This window comes from Aythya ferina, assembly GCF_964211825.1.
Source record: "Aythya ferina genome assembly, chromosome: 1".
Lineage (NCBI taxonomy): Eukaryota > Metazoa > Chordata > Aves > Anseriformes > Anatidae > Aythya > Aythya ferina.
Window position 1 is genome coordinate 89793748 of NC_140296.1, and position 19080 is coordinate 89812827.

Below are 19080 nucleotides of genomic sequence, written 5' to 3' on the forward strand. Positions count from 1 at the left end.
TGTTGCGTATTTCAGTTATCAATGCATAATCATTTAATGCTAGGTCTTATTTTTGAACACACTGTCTTTTATTTTTGTTCATGTATTTTGTTCAAATTAATGAAAACAACAAACAACAAAAAAAAAAAAGGGAAAACATTCCCAGGCATAAAGGGAAATAAACTTGAAATAATGTTCAGGAGAAAACACATACAGTTGTCATTAACATTGTAGCTCTTAAGAATGGCTTTCAGCTCCTGGAGTTTCTGATGAGATCTTGCATGGACACTGTCTATTAGGAGTTTTTCTATTGATAGATGGTCAATCTGTAAACAAACAAACAAACAAAAAAAAAAAACACGTGAGCAAGTTCAAGTTTGATGCATAAGCTTTATGAACTAGCACACAAGAACAATGCTTAATAAGATAATCATTCTGGAATTAATTTGCTGAGAACTGCGGTGAATCAAATAGTATTCGGGTCACTACAAAACACGACAAACATATGATGTTGCCTGTGAAGCATGCAGCGGGAGGGCTTTTGAGAGTAGAAGAAAATGTAAAAGAGAAGTTTTACAAACTATGCTGTTATCACTTGCTGTGCACACCTACTTGTTCTGGATAAAGGCTGGAGTATTCTCCACCTTGGCATTTTTAACTAGCCTAAGCTAAGGAAAAATAAACAAAACTCTATTAGAATGTGATTGCCTCTACAAAATCACAGAATCATAGAATGGTTTGGTTGAAAGGACCTTAAAGATCATCTACATGTAGTTCCAACCTCCATCCCCCAGCCATGATCAGGGACGCCACCCACTAAACCAGGTTGCCCAAGGCCCCATCCAACCTGGCCTTGAACACCTCCAGGGCTGGGGCAGCCACAGCTTCTCTGGGCAACCTCTCCCAGTGCCTCACCACCCTCTGAGTGAAGAATCCTTCTCATGTCTAACCTAAAACTCCCCTCTTTTAGTTTAGAGCTGTTACTTACTGCTTGTCCTATCCCTACACTCCCTGACAGAGTCCCTCCCCAGCTTTCCCGTAGGCCCCTTTAGGTACTGGAAGGCCACTATAAGGTCTCCCCGGAGCCTTCTCTTCTCCAGGCCAAACAACCTCAGCTCTCTCAGCCTCATTTCATAGGAGATGTGTTCCAGCTCCGGTCCTCTGATCATTTTTATGGCCGTCCTTCGTGGTCCAAATACATACATAACTATAGCATGAAATATAACATACTAGTTTTAGTTTTGCTAATAGGGTAACAATAGGGTTAAGATGCAGTGACAGAGTGTGAAAATGAGCTACCCTACTGAATCTAGGAATTCTCTACAGGCTTGTTGCACTTCCAGCACTGAAGCTCATGTCACCAGCTTATATTCAATGTAAGTGACTTGTGCAACACAAATTGAAGCATTCGCATTCATATCCATTCGCATTAGTTACATTCTTTACATATTTTGCATAAGCAAAGCCACGGCTTACTACAGACCCTTTCTCTAGTTAACATCATGCTGTTTTGAAAACTGTTCAAGGTGAATTAAACCCAAATTTTATTCTAGCACAGGAGATAAATGAAGAAGAGTTTTATACCAGTGCAGAATTACAAAGAATTTTAGTACCTGCCTTCAGGTATACCAGAACAACCTTCGCCTAAAAGACAGCTTTCCAAGGCAAGGTCTTAAAATCAAATGTTTATCCATTCACAAGAATATTTCAACTCAGCAGCCAGTCAAGTCCCTGTCTTCACTAACAATTGACTACAGCTTCTACTGCTACAAGAAATTTTCAGTACACTGATGTATAATAACCCACTTAGCCATATGTTTGAGCCAGCTTTGTGTATTATCTTAAACAAACAAATGCAACATGCTATCTACATCATTAAAGCTAAGATCATTATTCAAACAGTAGAGCAGCAGCATTTTTACCATAGCCAATAAAATTTCTAAGCTCTGAGCAAGTAGTTAAAGGGAACCAGCATTAATATTGCTAAATCTCAAATTTACAGCAACTTCATTAGTGATAACTTAAAACCAAGCCTTGAATAACCCTCATAACAAGAAACCCACATTAACTCTTTTGTACATTTCCAAACCATAACGTAAGATTTTCTAAACTCAATAGCACTGCTGGGAAGCCAGCTCAAGCTACATGGGGAAGCTGAGTTTCAGCGGAAGGCTATGCAGCATCTCCAAGACAGGAAAGGGAAGAACTGGCTCCTTACGAAGTATTTCACACCAAGCACTAACCGTAACTGAAACTTTGCTGCTGTTCCCTCCCAGCCCCAGAATTTTGTCATCAAAGGTGGTATAAAAGGCACTGAAAAATAGGTGTAACGTTAAAGAAAGTGAAGACCACTAGTTTGTAACAACAATTTAGTCACAACATAACACACTGTGACCTAGAGTAACACGAGTGTAAATCTTAGTACTGCTAGGAATCAAAGCAGAACAAATGTTTTTAAGTTGCTCATTTATAAAACAGATGCCAATGGCAAAGCAAACTTTTACCTTCATGGCTCTTTCCATCAGCTTGGAATCACACGCTGGCAGTGGAGGTTCATGAGATATTTGTAAGGGTTTTGAAACATCAGTCTCATCAATCTTAATAGTGACCTTGTGAACAGAAGCAGTCCCCGTTTTCCTGCCAAGCACCTGTTGGCTTAAAATAAAAAGAAAAATTAAAACATGTAATTGGAGTAGCACGAAGTATGCTTTCCGATAGCTAACCCTTGATTCTGAGAGTTCTGCAAAAAATAGTATTACCTAAGCTGAACTGAAAAAACATTTTTGTTTAACCGTTTAATGCAGAGAGATTAGTAAACTATACCCTCGTAAGTCTTAGATGGCTGCAAACTCAACGTAGGAATCAGAAGAACCCTTGGATTATGTATTTTATTTTGTCTAGTGTAAGTCAAGCAATAGCTACAGTGAAAGACTAACAAAGAATTGTCCATTTATTTATATATTCACATAAATACAAGCTGATTTTATGACTGTATCCACTGTTCTCATGCACACCCCTCACTTCTTTGCAAGTACAGCAACATGTAGGTACTTAACACGAATCTCAGAGTCCCACATCAAGAAGAAAATACAGTTCTGAAAATTCTGACTCAAGCTTGTAAATGAAAAGGTTCCTATTGTTTCATTTATTGTTAACAGCCCTTTTTAAATCAACTTACTTCCAAACAGAGAGTGAGAGGCACTTTCCTGCATGATATCGCTCCACTTGCACTAGGTCACCCCAGCGCTCTCGAATCAGCATTAGTGTTTGTGAATGCAAGACTTCCAGCTGAAGCGCTAAGCAGAAGGAGTCTGAGGAACAGAGTTAAGAAAATAGAACACATCCGAAGAGTCTGTAAACTACACAAATCCATTTCTGTATGTGACCTAAACCCATTCGTCACAAAAGTCAGACGAGATGCTACCTGAAAACACACTAATGAACTAATCCAGAGATAAACACACACAAACAGAATCCAAGGGTTGTTTTGTTTGTTTTTTACACTACAGAACTACAGTTCTACAGGAAGAATTGTCAGCTCACATGCCTTTAATACAGCACTGTATTCCATCTCCAGAATCAGCACATGCAAACAGCTGCTGCTTCACTGACTTACTGCACTGCCTGATGTTTCAAGCACCTAACCTTTGTTAAGTGTGTAAAATATTTTTTTTTTTAATATACGGGCAAGTGAGAATAACCATCTCCAAGGCCATCACTTTTTACTCTACTTCCAGACGCTTCTCCTTAGCTTAATAGGGCATCCATCTTCCTTGACTTCCAGCTACTAGAAACAGTAAGACTACATCACACAACTTATTCAGAATCAACTTTCAGAAGGATACGCAGACAGCTGTACATGTCCTGAAGTGGCTTTTCATCAGCGAACAGCCGGGACTGGACCAACTGATGGATGAAGTTGATCTGCATACTGTGAACCAAGGCTCGACCATCTTTCAGGAATTAAAAATAATTCACGAGACATCAGGAAAGCAGGTATTTAAAATAATTAGATTATAAAAAAATAAATTAATAAATTATAAAGAGAGAGACAACCGTACAAAGCAACTGCCAGGCTGGACTTTCTAACAAAGTAACACAATCCTTGGTTTACTCTGTAAATTTTACTCAGTCTACTGTAATGCCACAGACTACTACTGGTAAGGTATCAAAAACATACATTGTATGGTGAAAACCAGACATCTATATGCTGCTTCATTATCTCAAGTTGTGATATGCAAGACAGTGTATAAACAAGATCTGCTGTACCAGAGATAAACATCACGTTTAAATTGAAGCGTAAATATTTTATTATTATTATTATTATTATTATTATTACCGCCAGTTTCCTTGTCTTCAACCAAAATTTCCAGCTTGAGAAGGCGCCAGGGGATGTCAGGGTCATCACCCATCACAGTCAAGGTGGCCTCAAACTCCCCCTCAACTCGGAATTTCACACGGCCATTAGCTAAGGAAGAAAAAAATGTTTTATTTTCCTCAGTCTTACAAGATGCCTTATACAGTGGGCAGACAGTGATAAGACAAGGGGTAATGGTTTTAAACTAGAAGAGGGGAAATTTAGATTAGATGTTAAGGAGGGAATTCTTTACTCAGAGGCTGGTACTGGCACAGGCTGCCCAGAGAAGCTGTGGGTGCCCCATCCCTGGAGGTGCTCAAGGCCAGGCTGGATGGGGCTTTGGGCAATCTGGGCTGGTGGGAGGTGTCCCTGCCCATGGCAGGGGGGATGGAACTGGATGTTCTTTCAGATCCCTTCCAACCCAAGCTATTCTGTGATAATATCAGTGTAGTAGCTCCTGGCACTCACATGGATTACTTCCCTGTAATCTTTGCTCTGCTGCGTATGTTTCTGTTCCACTCTGAAGACGTGACAGCTACTTATGTAACAGGACCAGCACCAATAAGCAGCGTGGACAGAAGTCCCCAACTGTCTTGCACAGCAGCACTTCAGTCAGGATAATTTAGCCTTTGTGCTACTTTAACACAGAGTAACATTGAGTTGACTGCTAGCATGTCAAGTTACATAAACAAAATGTCTACGTTAATTTTCCAATTCTTTGCTATCTCAATAACTAATACTTGAAGCAATATCCAAAAGAGGTTCATGAACAAAAAGTCCAGGCTAGCATGGGAAACATATAATGTTAATTAAATGATTTGCAACGACATAAAAATATTTTAACTTCATTTTTATGTAGTTTTTAAGATACACTTTTGCACAATTTAAATATATGCACACAAGCAAAGATTAGGTACGCTATTTATGCAATTGACACATATGTCCTTACACTTTTGTAAACACTTCTATCAGTTTTAAGAGCTGGGAACAAAGATGGCCAAAATTATGTAAGTAAGGTCATAAAGGGAATGAGTAGCACAGCAGACAATTTGGTGCAAATCATTAATATAAACTGTGGGTCAATCTTTTCAATCACCTAGCAAAATGTGTCATACATACACCTTTACAATTATTGAAATTTAGAAAAATTCCTACTGCAATTTTAACCATTGAAACTCAAAGTTGCATATTCTGAAGCATACCAGACATGCTCTTAAAACAAAGTAAGTCCAAACCAGAAACTACTAATCATTGAAATGTTAACTAAACAATCTGAAGACTCAGATGTGTATTTACAATACATTTACACTACAGACAAAAAACAAAGGCTCTATTACTATGATTTTTCAGAAACAGCTTCAGTCTAGATCTGTGGGGTATGAGTTATATGTGCCTAATATTGTGTTAGTGAAAAGTATGGCCTAAGTCCATCCCAGACCTATTTTCTGTCTGCGATTCTGCAATAATCTAGTTTATAGCCACCCTGCCTGTTAAAAAAAAAAAAAAGACAAAACGTCATCGTAATGTCTACCACTACTTAGGCTAAGTGAAAACAGATCTCAAAACAGATCTCTGTTAATAAAGAGATCTGGAGCTGCAATGAGCCACAGAACAAAATGTGTGCAGAAATACGAACAGATTTCATGCGTGAAGATGAATATCAAAACAGACTAAAAAAAGCAACATTTGAGTAACTTGCTTAAGCTAAAATTCCAAGTTTCTACAAGAAACACCAACCAGTATAATTATATCACATTTTTAAAGTAACTTAAGGCAGAGCAGTCACACTGTTAGGTTTAACATGGACCAGGAAATGAGCATCTCTATTTGTTACAGTATTGTCTTAGAAAAGGGGAGAACCTTTCATAATACACTTGTTGAAAGAGCAAGGCAGTGTCTACAACCTTTTGCTACCACCTGCAAAACGTTTCTGTTTGAAAGTAAATATTTCAGCAAGATTCTGAGTGTCCTCATTTTTCAATATGGGAAAAGACATAATTTGACATGCCGAGACAGAATCCCAGTTTTATAGATCAAAGATGCCTGATGACTGCCTAACAATCTCACTTCAGTTTTTAGCTCTTTTTTTTAAAAAAAACAAACAAACAAACAATCAAACAAACAAAAACACTAAAGCAACAATTTTAAGTCAGTTGGAAACAAACTGTTCTTCAAGAAGTAATTCCAGTTCTTACCAACTGTAAGATTTGCCAACTGGGGAGGGAGATCTGTAGTCACTAGTCGATGTCGAAGAATCTGGTTTAGCTGATGAAGGGTGGTTTGCTTTTCACTCTTTGTAATTGGGTCAGGAGGAATAATTTTATCCTGTTAAAATAAACACAAAATAATCTATACATCTCAAACACATTTAATACATTACCAGAAGCAACGACAGAAACTTATCAGAAGTCTGAAAATATGAATACTACAAGCTAATACATCTGAGGAAAGCTGTTTCCAAACCTCCCCCTCCCCCCCAGTTATTTACATTTTACCTGAGGCTGATATCACGGAATAAAACTGCTCAACTTGGATCAGTCAAAACAACTCTTGGCCTTACAACAGGCTAAACTCCTTGTTAAATACTAACATTTGAAAGCCATTCCTTATCTATAGCTATAGGTCTAAGTCACAGATACTGCTGTTTATATTTCTTCACAAGTCTTCTTATTTTGCATTTCATCAGTAAGGAAAGGCAGCAGCATTAAAGAGATCAGTGATTAGTTCAGTACATTTCCAAATATAATATGCTATAGCCAAAACAGAGAACATCAGATGCCACTAATTTTTACACCACATTTTTCTGGGATGGTGTCTTAGCATGTACAAATTGATGAAGAATGCAAAGAAAAGTTGTTATTATACTCACCCTAGAGCAGAACCAGTTTAAACTGAAAGAATGTTTTACTGGGAAAGGAAGCCTTTTTCAAATAGGAAGTGTTCTGTCAGAAACTGACGCTACAGAGACTTGGCGTTACGCCTGTATTAAACTACACTTCCATTTGCACATATCAGAAAATTAGGTTCATTAGCATGCATTTGATTGGGATCCCTCTCACCCCAAAACATACTGTAGTGTTATTTACCCTAATGCAGGTAGGCAGACGTGGGTATGATCCAGTTGTCAGAACATCAATTGCATATGGGATAGCAAAACTAGGTAGCCGAGCATGAACCAACGCATCTCTAGCTAGAGATGCCAGACGATCAGCAGTGTCCACAAACAGAATGGCTTGCTGATCTAAAAAACTTGATATCATCTGTAGAAGACAAGGGGAAGGAAAAAGATTGTCAAAAGAAAAAAATCACAAGTCAATGGCTGTTTACATTCAGCTCATCTGGAGCACATAGGACTGAGATAATTCTATCCCTATCTGTTACTTCCTTTCCGTTCAAGTAATCACATCTGTAAAACAAAGAATGAATGTTCCGGCCGTTTCTTACATTCAGATGCTGAGGACACTTTAAATCTGCATGCCATTTCTGATGCTGCGAAGGATCTGTGAAGCCTCACAGCTCTTTATCTGATTATTCCTACCGGAATGCTACCAAACTTGTTTGTCATCACTCCAGGCTTGGTGTTTGGTTTGCAACATTCTGGGCTGTACTCATATTTAGCCAAGAACAGGATGAAAATGATAAGAACTAACACACTGAGATCGCCACCTTCCCCAGCCTATCGCCTAACCCCCGAGCACTCCTAGAAACTCTGTGCAGACGTGTCTTTTTCATTTGCTGCCACTGAGTTTTTGGGAACATGACCTGTTACGAGACAGTATTATACATTTTTTTAATAGGAGGAAACTGGTTGTCACTTAGTATACCTTTGCCTGTGAAATACAAGTTTGGGTTTGTTTTAAACTTCCATAGCAAGGAAAAGTCAGGGTGTACCAAAATCCCATAGCACTAAAAATTATTCCATACCAACCTCTGTTACCAACTTACCGCACACTTTTCCACCTTTCCAGCATTATTAGCCCATTTGACTAAGGCTAACAGACGAACAAACAGTTGACGAGTGCGGCTTGCAAACTGTACTATCTCTATTTTTCTGCAAAAACAAGAAACAAACAGACATTAACCAGCATTCAGATAAATAGTAAAGCTGCAATTCAACTCTTTACCAGTTAAAAAAAAAAAAAAAAAGCTGCAATGATAACTTCTATTGGTGTTAATGTAGGCGTCACTAATAGACTGCATGTTTGAACAGAGTATGTGCTTAAAACAGTGAGCTGAATTTTTTTTCCATAAATGCTAACAACGTGCAGAGATTCTAACCAACCAAGACTGGCTGGGGAAACAAAAAAGCATACTCATGTGAATTAATTACTAATTTGAAGAGAAACAATTCCCTAGTGAACTCAACTACATTATCTGTTATACCTTCTATGATTAAGTTTAAAGTAACGAGAGAAAGCAGACAAGAACATTCCTCACCACAACAGGTATTAGCCTCTACCAAACAGAACTTGTATCTCTCCTTCTGATCCTAACCTGTAAAATACATACTCATAACACAGATAGAGTCTGCTCCTGCCAAGTGTTGGTGTAATGAGGTAAACCCTTTTGTGTCCTACATAAAGCACAATCTGATTGTAGCAGGTGACTGTTTAGGCCAGAAGTACCACTAATACCATCTATTAGTGGTTCAGCCTCCTGCATTACGTATTATAAGCCTCATCCAAAAACGTGGGCATCAAGTCAGTAACTTCTCTTCATTGCAGAGCATGTGTTTCAGAATGCCATCCAGCCCGATATTAAATTTTCATATGATAGACAAGCTGCTATGTAAGTATCACTCTAATACTACAGTAACTACAGGAATCAAAGCAAGATGTTACAAATTTTAAAAGGTTAACAAAAACATAATGGTATTTGGAAGATGCCTACGGTGAGATTTGAGAATGTCAGAAATCTCCCCAAAAGATCCACCGCAGAGGATGCTAAAATCTAGAAGTAGTTACGTCAACCAAACATTTGTGCTGAAAAAGACACGGTAGCAAGAAAAATTCAAACTGATGTTCTGTGGTTGGAAATCAAAGGGTATCAAAAAAAATAAAGAACAGAAAAAAGTGCAGCAATTTAGTAACATTTTTTTTTAAGTACAGTATTCCAGTAACTGTTTCATTAATACCACTATACAAAACTATAGAAGGCTTGTTATTTCAATATGAGACAATCCTATTCCCATAATCATGGCTATCACCCCTAAATCACAACTGCACTTAGAAATCAACATCCATCTACACCTCTACCAAGAACCCAAAGAGTTTTTCCAATATTGCCGTGTTCTTTCATTCTTCATTACAGATACAGAACCTCATGTTGGGCTGCACAAAAAAGAAATTGTTCAAGGAAGATGAAACTTCAGGAAAGAATACATTTACAAGTCCTATAAATGCAAAGCAGAGCACATTAAAAAGCTTTTTAGTGACCATGTTTAAGAAACCCTTAAAAATAATTCATCTTTAATATAACCAAAAATCACAAATGCTTTGTTTCTAACAAAGCCTGTTGCAAGGAGCAGAGAGCCGAGCAGGTTTGGCAGAGGCCAGCTTGACTGAACAGGGAACCCCTGACCAAACTTAATGCAAATGGGAAGCACAAAGAAGGTGAGAGAAGGCAATACACAAGAACTGTTCAAGCATGCAAGTGTAGGAAAATCAGAACTCAGAAGCAAAACTAACTGCAGATGAAAGTCAAGAAGGACTTCTATAGGTACTTCAGCAGCAAAAGACTAAGGAAACAAAAATCCAGTGCTCAGCAGAGCAAGATGCAATTGACATGGAAAAAGCCATGGTACTGAGTACATTCTTTGCCTTGGTCTTTACTGCTAAGTTCTGATCTCGGATACTTCACGTCCTTCATCCTAGTGGCATAGTATGGGGGTGTCCTGGTTTCAGTTAGGACAGAGTTAATTTCCCTCCTAGGAGCTGGTAGGGTGCTATGTCTTGGATTAGGACGAGAAGAGTGCTGGTAACACGCTGATGTTTTAATTGTTGCAGGGCAGTGCTTACACCAAGCCAAGGACTTTCCAGCTCCTCGCTCTGTCCTGCCAGCGGGCAGGCTGGGGGTGCAGCAGGAGCTGGGAGGGGACAGCATTAGCTACAGTAGGAGAACACCAAGTTAAGGACCACTTAAGCAAGCCTGAAATACTAAAGTCCATCGGAGCAGGTCTTCATGACTGGAAAAAGACAAACAACATGCCAACCTTCAAGAAGAAGGATTCAGGAACCCATGTGCCAGTCAGCCTAAGCTCAGTTAACAAGAAATATTATGTAGAAAATCTTTCCAGAAGCTACGTCCAGGTAAGCAACAATCACGAAAGCGGTTTGGGAGCTGTCAGCACAGATCTGCCAAGGACAAGCCATCCCTGAACAACACAACTGCCTTCCACAGGACAGCCAGCTCCACGATCAAGGGGAGAACAGAAGATGTATTTACATTGACTTTTCCACAGCTTTTGACAAAACTGCCCATTAGTATCCTTACAGCCAAGTTGGTAACATACGAATATGTAAGTGCCAGACATAAAAGGCTGACTGGCTGCCAGTTGGATTTCCTCAACAGTGGTTACTACTCATGTTTCTTAAGGGTCAACACTAGGGCCAATACAATTTAACACTGCCATCAACAACCTGTATGATGTGAAGGAATGCACCCTTTGAAAACTTGTGGGTCACGTCAAACTGGACAGAGCAAACAAAGGGACATCAGTTGGACAGAGGAACTGTTTGACATGAATCTGAACTGGGTTCACTTGGCAATGGTTTGGTAGCAAGGGGGTTGCAGGGGCAGCTTCCGTAAGCATAGCCTCACACCAGATCAGAGCCAGCTCCAGCTGGCTCCAAAAGGGACCTGCTGCTGGCCAGAACTGAGCCAGGGAGCAACGCTGGGTGGGCCTCTGGGAGAGCAGAGTTAAGGAAAGGAAAAAAACACCATGCAACAGCAGCTGGGAGAAAGGAGTGAGAACATGTGAGGGAACCAGCCCTGCAGCCCCCCAGGTGAGTGCAGCAGGAGGGCAGGAGGTGCTCCAGGCAGGCAGCAGCAGCTCCCCTGCGGCCTGTGCAAGGAGAGGCCCCTGGTGGAGCAGGCTGTCCCCCTGCAGCCCATGGGTCCCACATGGAGCAGATCTCCACGCTGCAGCCCCCCCATGGGTGGAGGAGCCCCCGTGGAGCAGGTGGATGTGGCCTGCAGGAGGCTGCGGCCCATGGAGAGCCCCCGCAGGAGCAGGCCCCGGGCCGGAGCTGCAGCCCGTGGGCAGTTTGCTCCTGGGGGATGAAGCTTGAGGAGCTGCTGCCTGTGGGCAGCCCATGTGGGATCAGCTGGGGAAGGACGGCATCCCATGGGAGGGACCCCATGGGGAGCAGGGGCAGGGAGGGAGTGGCAGAAATCAAGCCTCAGGGACTGACTGCAGCCCTAAGGAGGGCACAGGTGGGGTTGATGGGGGGAAGGTGTCTTTATTTTACTTTTCTTACCACTCTAGTCTGGTAGTGGTAGGCAATAAATTACATTAATCTCCCTGTGTTGAGTCTGTTTTGCCTGTGACAGTAATTGGTGAGTGATCTCCCCGTCCTTATCTCAACCCTTGAGCCCTTTCCATTGTATTTTCTCCCCTTTTTCATTTAAAGAGGGGGAGTGAAAGCACTACTGTGGAAGTCAGCTGCCCAGCAGGGTAAAACCACCACAGAACCTCATGAAGCAAAGACATGCAAAGTCCTGAATGTGTAACCAAATAAAATCATGTAACAGCAGAGGCTGGAGACAATGCAGCAGCTGGGCAGATATGCAGAAATGGACCTGAAGGTCCCGGTGGACAGGCATCAGCAACGTGCCCTTGCAACAACAGCAGGCTGTATTACCACAAACCCAGCCTAGCTCAGGGAAAGTGATTATTTGCCTTGAGTCAGCAATTGTCACACTGCACCTGAAGCATTACACCCAGTTTTAACTCCCTAGCCTAGAATGATTATCACCATACAGAAGTTAGGGGCCAGCACACAGGAGATACAAAGAGCAGCTGAGGAAACTTTCTTTGCTTTTGCTTAAGAGGTTATGGTTAGATACTCCTGCTGTCTTCAAATATCTAAAGGGGTGTTATGGCAAAGATGGACACAGATTCTTCTCAGAAGTGCAAAAGGATAAGGAAAGGCAGCCACAAACTACAACATGGAAGCACTAGTTAGATACTAGGAAAGCAAAAACAAACAAGCAAAACAAAACAAAAACAACACACACACAATGAGTTAGTCAAAGACTGAAGCAGGTTGCCCAGAAAGATTGCAGGAATTCTATCCTTGAAGATACTTAGAACTCAACTGGACACGACCGTGAGCAAATTGAACCAGCTTTGAAACTGTCTTTTACTTCAGGCAGAGATTTGGGCCAGGTATCTCCGAAGCACGTTGCAAACCAAAATTATGTATGCCTATGAAATGAGTGAAAAAGTAGCTATTTTGTCATTATTAAGGAATGAAAAATGAACATTTTTATAAAAGACAGGCAATTGTACTGCTGTTGAAGTTATGAATAACCCATTTTTACAACAGCTCTGAACTCTGTTCTCCTTAAAATCTTCTCATGTAGATGATAGCCTTTCTTGCAAATTTGAGAAAGTAACAGACTGGTTCACTAGCTACTGCAAAAGAAGAGGGAAAATTCTTGGTTTTAGGAAGTGTTTATGTAGTTGTTGGAAGAATAATAACAGGAATTGTTTGTTGGGAAACACAGGTATAAGGTTCTACCTTCCATTTGCCAACAAAAGAAGACAGGGCCTTGCAAAGGCTTTGTAATCTGGGTTCCAGTTAAAAATCTTATACAGGCATTACTGTATTTAGAAAAAGAATTTCATGTACATTACACTGTTGGAGGAAAAAGGAAAAGAAGATAAAGAATACTGAGCAAAACAATTCCCATTACCAAGAAGAAAGTCCCTGGATTTTCCCTAGAATTCAACACTATTTTACACCACGTTATGGTTTTTAATCCAATTGCTTTCTTGACAGAAAAAGATTAAGGGTGATTTATTCCTATCAGTGATAATTATGCTAATAAACGATGTTTTGCAAAGAAAAGCCAATATTATATTAAGATTTATAACTTTCTATCAGTTTTTCTCTTCACAGCTTCTCTTAGCTTGGCACCATAGTAAAGAATTTAGATTTTATGTGAACTTTATTAGAGGATAACAGCATCACATCTTCATCAAAGTATGTATGCCATGTCACTAGGCTAGCTTCAAGAAGCAGTGCTTAAAGCACAGCTACTGCTGCCATTGCAGATCTCAAAGCTCAGAAAAAATTGAATAATTTGGGTAGTTAAACTACTCCCCTTAAGAGACATCCTACAGAGCTGGAAAGCCATTTCATCAAGAAGAGCTATATAAGTCAAAGTTAACATGGATATGAACATTTAGTTTCAAGATGCTTTCAATGCAGGACATCCTTTGTGACCATTCAAGACAGTCCTAAGAGAATACAAGTAAAAGAAAGTCAGCCCAACATGTTACTTCAACCCTGCGTGCCCCACACAGCAGGGAAGCCCCCAGATGAGTAAGAGGGAACTCTGGACCCAAGCTGAATGTCATAGCTTCAATAAATATAGTGAAATTTTCAAATACAAGTAGATTTTTTTTCTTTATAAAATATTATGCATAAGAAAAAGGAGGTGCAAGTAATCATCCCAGGTTATGACTTTCTGAAAACGGGATCAATTTCACAACAGGTTATGAGAGTTTTGAGGTAATTGAATTAATGCTCATCCTGTTACACAGAATTCTTTACTAGCATTCTTAGGAATATCGTCGCTGTTATGTGTCTCTGAAGAAAAATAGGTCAATAAGAGTGTTAATACAAATAATAAAGGAAATTAAGTTTATTTAAAAGAATAAATAATGAAATCTCATAAAATTTATTCAGAGAGACAAAAATCAAGCTCTTTAACCTTTGTGGAAGGGGATGGCGGACATTTAAAAAAGGAAAGCCTGTTCTGGTCTCTTACACTTGTACTCTAATAATCTTAATAATGCAAAACCACACAGAACAGGTGAAGAACATGGCTCTCTTAAATGATATCCTTATGATAAGGAAGACAGGTAACACAGAAAAAGGCAGAAAAGTTTTTACCTTGTTTCCATTGTTGAACTGCTACTTCTGATCAAAATGTTTCTTTATCACACTAACTAGAACCTATTTAAGTTCTGCAGCTCCCTTGCACATTAGATTTACTGTCACTTCACTGCCATTAAGAGAGAAATGCCCTTAACAGATTTCACCTACTATAACAACAACAGTACATTACTGAACTGTGCAAAAAAAAAAAAAAAAAAGAGCCCCAAAACCACCCTCCCCCACAAAAAAAAAGTTAGTATTGCCATTGATGCTGAGGAAAATCTTGAAGCTATGTGGTGACAGCAAGACAATGAAGGCTTATTTTCTTGTATAAAATATAAAATTAGGAGAAAAATAGTCTATTGAAACAATTCTTAACATTCTAAATAAAACTGTGTATTTTAATAGGCATTACAGACTGTCTTATCATAACTCACCTTTCCATATCAGTCTTTCTTGGTAATCTGTATTTAAAAAAAAGGAAAAAAAAACATATTACATATTGTTCCATTCCATGTCATACCACTATAAGAAATCACTAGTAACCTTCAACTAAGCGCATGAAGAACTTACACATACCTACAAAGAGCATAAGAGCATTTCAAAGTTTCTACAGTTGCAAATGTTTCCTAAATACAAGGAAATTGCACGTTTGACATCTCTAGAAAATGGTCTAGTTTAGGCAGTAGGGGGTGGGGAGCAGGGAGAATCAGGTGTGTGCTGATACCTGCTGGGACCCTCTACCGGTTAAGCTGGAACTGACCAAATGAATTTAAAAGCTTGAAGAACATTAAAATCCAAAGGCTTCTGCTAAACCAGGAGAGCCACACATACAGTACCACTACCTGCGCTTCGCAATTTAGGTTCTCAGTAAGCATCCGTGACAAGCATTAATTAATTCATAGTAGCGATCCTAAATCATGTACAGCAGGTGTTAAATTTGGCTGTTTACTGACTCGCCTGAAGTGAGTTTCTCTTTCAGCAGTCTAGACGGGAAGAAGTGCCCATACTGCGGAGCTTTCTCAGCTACCTGTATGACAGATTCTGCTGCAGAGAGAAGACTGTAGCCCTGTAAGTCACAGTGTTCTAGAGGTGTTACAGGCACCTCGTTTCACGTAGTTTTCATTCCAGGCCTAGGCTGATGCTGGTAAAGGGGCAAGAACTCATTTTGTTGGAAGGAAGAATACTTCCCAGACAAGCTTTTTATTAGCCAAATCCACACTTTACAGGGAAATACAGCAGAAAACTCTACCTCATTCCACTTTTGGAGGAGACATCACATAGCTTATAAACTACCTGGCGAATCAAAGTGCTGAAAGCAGTCTCCATGTGTTTCTCAAGCTAATTTACTTTGTACCTTAATTACACTCAAGTCAAAAGAACCAGTTCCACACCATCAAACAAGCACAGAAGACATCAGAGGCACACGCTCCTACAAGAACGTGCACAGAATCAATTGCTGCCTGCAGATACCATAAGCATACAGGAAAGATACTGAGTAAATTCTGGAAGCTTTCCGTAGCAAACTAAGAGTCCTTGTCCTTTCTAGAGTTTGAACAGTCTTAACCCCAAGTTTGCATGCTCGCCAGGTATTGTGTTGTATAAGGGTTATATGTGTTTTTGTCTCCCTTTTGCTGTGTGTGTCGCATCTTAAAACACACACAAACCTCACAGGAATCTCTAAAGTTAAGCAGGCTAAAAGAGAAAGAGGTTCGCTCGCTGTCTGAACGCTTTCAGGAAAGTGTCCCTTGGCCCAAAAACATTCCTTTGTTTTGCCACTTCAAACACAACAGCATTAGAAGAACAGACTGCGAAGCAAACGTAAATATTTTCTTTTCCTCCCAAACACCCAAGCGGTGTTTTAAAGAGTGCTTGAGCAACTCCCAGAGCTGCAGCACCTGAGAACGGATTAATTAACGCCTTAGCTGCGTGCATTTCGTGCAGTTTGACATCAGCAGCAACCCCACAGCTGGGCTTTTTGGCTGTCCCGGTGCGAGGCAGCGCTCCACGAACCGGGCACCGCCGGGGATGGCCGAGGAGCCCCGGAGCCCCCCGGAGCCCCCCGGGGCCGGGCCACAACGCGTCGGGGAGGGAGGGGGGTGTCACTCACAGGTCTGCCAGCACGGTGAGCTCGGCGTAGGTGCGGTGCAGCAGGAAGTCGATGAGGGTGCTGAGCCGGTAGCCGGGGCTGGCGGCGGCTGTCACGGCGCCGGGGGCCGGCGGGGCCGGTGCTGAGGCGGGGCCCCCGCCGGCCGGCACCAGCTGGTTGCTCTCCAGCTGCACCGGCGCCATGGCGGCGGCGGCGGCAGCGCCTCAAGGCCGGACAGGAGCGATCTCGGCAGCCCGGGGAGCGAGGAACCGGGAGGAATCGGGGGGCGGCGGAGCCGGGGGAGGGGGGAGCGGAGCGGAGCGGGGCGGGCGGCGCTCAGGGCCCGCCGGGCGCAGGGGCCGCCGCCATCTTGGCGGCACGGAACCGGAAGCGAGGGGCCGGGGCGGACCGGAAGGAGAACCGCGGCGGCACGGCCAGCGGCGGCGGCGGCGCTCCGGGGGCGACTCCGCGAGGGGGCGTGGTTTAAATTGAAGGGGCGTGGCCTCGTGGAAGGGGCGTGGCCTCGCGGAGGGGGGGCTGGTCTCGCACAAGGGGCGGGGCCTCAGGGAGGGGGTGGGGCCTGCGGGGGGAGGGTGCTTGCGGCCGTTGGCGGTGGCCGTTGCGGGGAGCTCGCGCCGAGCCGTTGGGGCGGGGCCGCCTGAGGGGGAAATGGCGCCGCGCAGAGCCCGTGGGGGGGGAGGCTGTGTGGGGAGAGGGGCAGCCGGGCTGCTGCGGGTGTCCGTGCGCAGCGCGGGGAGTCTTCCTGAGGCGCCTCGGGGTGTTTTTGGCTTCCCTAGCAACTGTTTGGTTTTTTTTGTATAAAGAAATATACAAAGAATATATAAAGTATAAAGAAATGATGTGGGGGTGAGGAGGGGAGCGGTGTAAATCCCGGGGGGGGTTCGTTAACGGCTCGCTCGAGTGTTAAACCGTAAATTCTTGCCGGGTGACTACAAAGAGTTCCCCAAAGTAGACGTAATATAGGCAATAAATAACCCAAACCTGCAAGAGGTAGCAAAATGCTACCACTTCTCCAAGTTTTTTAAAATAAATTCTACTTGTTTTTTAAAATGCAGACTTTTAAAACATCTCTTCTTGCTTATCTCTTTCCAAGAGAACACTAAGCAATAAAAAACAGTTTTTTGTTTGTTTGTTTGTTTTGTTTTTTTCCAACGTGAGAAATGTGTAATCAATAGTTAAATAAACATGCATCTGTGCCAGGAGCGAGGAGAGTCAGTTGTGCTCCTGCAGGGAGTGCTCACTGCGCCAGGTTGCGAGCCTGTTGCCGGCTGACGAGGAGCAGCTTCGCCTCTCTGCCGTAACCACTGTGGAATCACAGAATCGTTAATGTTGGAAGAGACCTCCAGGATCACCTGGTCCAACCACCCCCTATCACCAGTATCACCCACTAAACCCTGTCCTCAAGCACCGCATCCAATCTCTCCTTGAACACCCCCAGGGACAGTGACTTCACCACCTCCTTGGGCAACCCGTCCCAGTGCCTGGCTGCTCTTTCTGAGCAGAAATGTCTCCTCATTTCCAACCTGAACCTCCCTGGCACAACTTAAGGCCATTCCCTCTAGTCCTATCACCAGCTACCTGTGAGAAGAGGCCGACCCCTAGCTCCCCACACCTTCCTTTCAGGTAGCTGTAGAGAGCAATGAGGTCTCCCCTGAGCCTCCTCCAGACTAATCAACCCCAGTTCCCTCAGCCACTCATCGAGGCAGTACGTTGAGCAAAGCAGTCTGGCTCTCCATCCTGTGCACCCACCTAGAGCAGAGTGTGGGTTAGAAAGGGGCTGGATTGCTACAGTGGTGAGCTGTGCCAGCCCCATTACTTGGTGCTGTGCTCTGCAAAAAATAATTCTGTAGACTGCTTTGGTGGAAGTGAGACAGATGTACAATCCTTAGACTGGCAGGTGGGCGCTGCTGGTTGTTTGGGAATTTTTTATTCCTAAAACCGTTAAAATATATTCAGAGCTATGTTTTACTCCTGCTTTACCCCCCAGTACAGGTAAAAGAAATGCCTGCTTTGTGCTGCTAAAATTACAAAGGATGGAATGATGAATACTATCGGGATTATATTGTGAACCAAACAAGTGTGTTTTGCTTGGTGTGTATTGAAAGTTCTTGCAAAGATGTGTTTTCCCAAGTGTATGAAAAGTATTTTTCCCCTCTCTGTGCATGAATAAATGCCATGTACCCATTTTATGGCCAACTAGTTGCATTACTGAAGAAAATGCCAACTTCAACATGCACTGGAATGTGATTAGACTGTATATTATAAGGCCTATAACTTAGAAATACAGGCTGTTTTTTTAATTGTTCTTTCTCCTTCTTCCCATCTCTTCTCTTACAATTTAGTCCAGAATAAAATTCCCATTGATTTTAATGGTGCAGGCTGAGACTTTTTGATGAGGCAGGTGGAAACTCGTGATGGGGTCTGACTTTGCCCCTGTGAGAGCTGTTCCTATAGCCCTGGTGAATTCTCCAGCTTTGCTGGAGCGAGGCTGAAGGAGGCTGCCTTTTTCCATTTACCTTGGAGAG

The 19080-nt window shown here is 42.2% G+C and overlaps 1 protein-coding gene across 1 annotated transcript in view; it reads right to left on the bottom strand.

The window, feature by feature from the left end:
• The window catches only part of MED14 (mediator complex subunit 14), a 37456-nt gene extending 20589 nt beyond the window's left edge, over window positions 1-16867 (bottom strand). The window contains exons 1-10 of the mRNA XM_084526558.1: window positions 16556-16867; window positions 14883-14909; window positions 8282-8387; window positions 7423-7596; window positions 6532-6661; window positions 4319-4447; window positions 3825-3932; window positions 3158-3290; window positions 2484-2634; window positions 194-305 (exon numbers count right to left, since the gene is read on the bottom strand). Of these exons, the coding sequence (XP_084382684.1) occupies window positions 194-305; window positions 2484-2634; window positions 3158-3290; window positions 3825-3932; window positions 4319-4447; window positions 6532-6661; window positions 7423-7596; window positions 8282-8387; window positions 14883-14909; window positions 16556-16737 (1252 nt within the window). The 5' untranslated portion in view covers window positions 16738-16867. The remainder of the gene's footprint in view (window positions 1-193; window positions 306-2483; window positions 2635-3157; window positions 3291-3824; window positions 3933-4318; window positions 4448-6531; window positions 6662-7422; window positions 7597-8281; window positions 8388-14882; window positions 14910-16555) is intronic.
• Window positions 16868-19080: the final 2213 nt, after the last annotated feature.